General features: G+C 50.4%; 1 protein-coding gene across 1 annotated transcript; it reads left to right on the top strand.

Annotated features, from left to right (window-relative positions):
- Positions 1–1,078: 1,078 nt before the first annotated feature.
- On the top strand, positions 1,079–1,684 carry LOC139839360 (uncharacterized mitochondrial protein AtMg00810-like). The gene has a single exon (XM_071829415.1). The coding sequence runs from the start codon at positions 1,079–1,081 to the stop codon at positions 1,682–1,684; it is 606 nt and encodes a 201-aa protein (XP_071685516.1).
- The last annotated feature ends 234 nt before the right edge of the window (positions 1,685–1,918 follow it).

The raw sequence follows: 1,918 nt of genomic DNA, 5'->3' as shown, positions 1-1,918 counted from the left end.
GCTGCTTCGTGCATGGGACATGCAGGGTCTTCGCCCGCGCCTGCTGCATGTCCGGATCCGGCTCCGACAACATCGGCCTCGCCTGCGTCGACCGGCCCATCATCACCACTTGATGGGATGCACTCTGGCAGCCCGCCTTCGTTGCCCACGCCTGTGTGGCCGCCTCCCGGCAGCCCGCCCTTGTCGCCATCGCCTATGCGCCAGTCACCTACTGGCCGCATGCCGCTGCTCCCGCCACCAGCGGGTTCTCCCTTGCATGGGCGGTCGTCCTCGCCGGTCACCGGTGGGCTGTCTTCGCCATTTCAAAGTGGGCCGAGTGGGTCTGCTACGCCGGCCTCGGCCTCATCATCTACGTCGTTGGTTCCTGAGCATTCGACCTCGACAACTGCTCCTATTGTTCATCGCCCTCACACTCGCAGCAAGAGTGGCATTGTTCGTCCGCGTGAACGTACTGATGGCACGGTTGCGTGGCTTGCGGCATGTGTGGCTCACTCTGAGTCCGATCCTACTGTTGAACCCCGCCATTATCAGGCGGCTATGGGTATCCCTCACTGGCGTTCAGCGATGGAACAAGAGTATCGAGCATTATTGAAAAATGATACATGGCGTATTGTTCCTCCGACGACTGGTGTCAATATTATTGATTCAAAGTGGGTATTCAAAGTTAAACGGCATGTTGATGGCTCTATTGAAAGGTACAAGGCTCGGCTTGTTGTTCGGGGGTTCAAACAGCGTCAAGATCTTGATTATGAGGATACTTTCAGTCCTGTAGTCAAACCTATGACCATTTGTGTGCTGTTGTCTCTTGATGTTACTCGTGGATGGTCTCTTCGATAGCTGGATGTTAAGAATGCCTTTCTTCATGGTGTCCTTGAGGAAGAGGTTTATATGCGCCAGCCCCTGGGTTATTTTATCATGCTCGTCCACGGCATCTGTGTCGCTTGGTCAAGGCTCTCTATGGTATTAAACAGGCACCTTGTGCCTGGCTGCACGTCTTGGTGCTGCCCTTCATGCACATAGATTTGTTTCTTCAACAGCTGATATGTCCTTGTTCTTGCTACAACGTCCTACTATCACGATGTACCTGTTGGTGTATGTAGATGATATCATACGGATCAGCTTGTTGGTCTCTGCTGCGGATCGTCTTGTTTCTGCCTTGAGTGGTGAATTTGCCATTACATATCTTGGTTGGCTTCACTATTTTCTTGGATTGGAAATCTCTCATTCTGAAGCTAGTCTGACTCTCACTCAGCAGAAGTACTATCAGGATTTGCTTCGACGTGCTGGTATGCTTCGGTGTAAGGCTGCTACTACTCGTATGTCAGCTTCTGATAGACTATCTGCACTTGATGGTACTCTTCTATCTTCGGATGATGCTACTGAATACCGCAATATTGTTGGTGGCTTGCAGTATTTGATGATTACTCGTTCTGATATATCCTATGCGGTTAACAGTGTGTGCAAGTTTCTTCATGCTCCTCGAGATACTCACTGGACAGCTATGAAATGTATTCTGCGCTATGTTCGGGTGACTGCTGCTCTTGGCCTGCACCTTCGGCCTGCTCCTTCTAGTGTCCTTTCGGTGTTTTTTGATCCAGATTGGGCTGGTAGTCCAGATGACAGGCCATCCACGGGGGATATGCAGTGTTTCATGGTCCTATCTGATCGCATGGAGTTCTCGTAAACAAGCTACAGTGTCTCGTAGTAGTACTGAAGGTGAATAGAAAGCAGTTTCTAATGCCATTGATGAGCTCATTCGGGTTCAGTCTTTGCTTCGAGAGTTGAGAGTCTCTCAGGATCACCCGCCTGTTCTTTGGTGTGACAACATCGGTGCTACATACCTTTCTTCAAATCCGGTATTTCATGCCCGAACGAACACATCGAAGTTGACTATCACTTTGTCAGAGAACGAGTTTCG

Source organism: Lolium perenne, chromosome 4 (genome assembly GCF_019359855.2).
Source record: "Lolium perenne isolate Kyuss_39 chromosome 4, Kyuss_2.0, whole genome shotgun sequence".
NCBI classification, from domain to species: Eukaryota; Viridiplantae; Streptophyta; class Magnoliopsida; order Poales; family Poaceae; genus Lolium; species Lolium perenne.
This window is presented reverse-complemented; position numbering and strand designations above follow the sequence as displayed.

Excerpts from the sequence above, each read along its gene's own strand:
- LOC139839360 (XM_071829415.1), top strand. The coding sequence starts at position 1,079 with ATGTACCTGTTGGTGTATGTAGATGATATCATACGGATCAGCTTGTTG.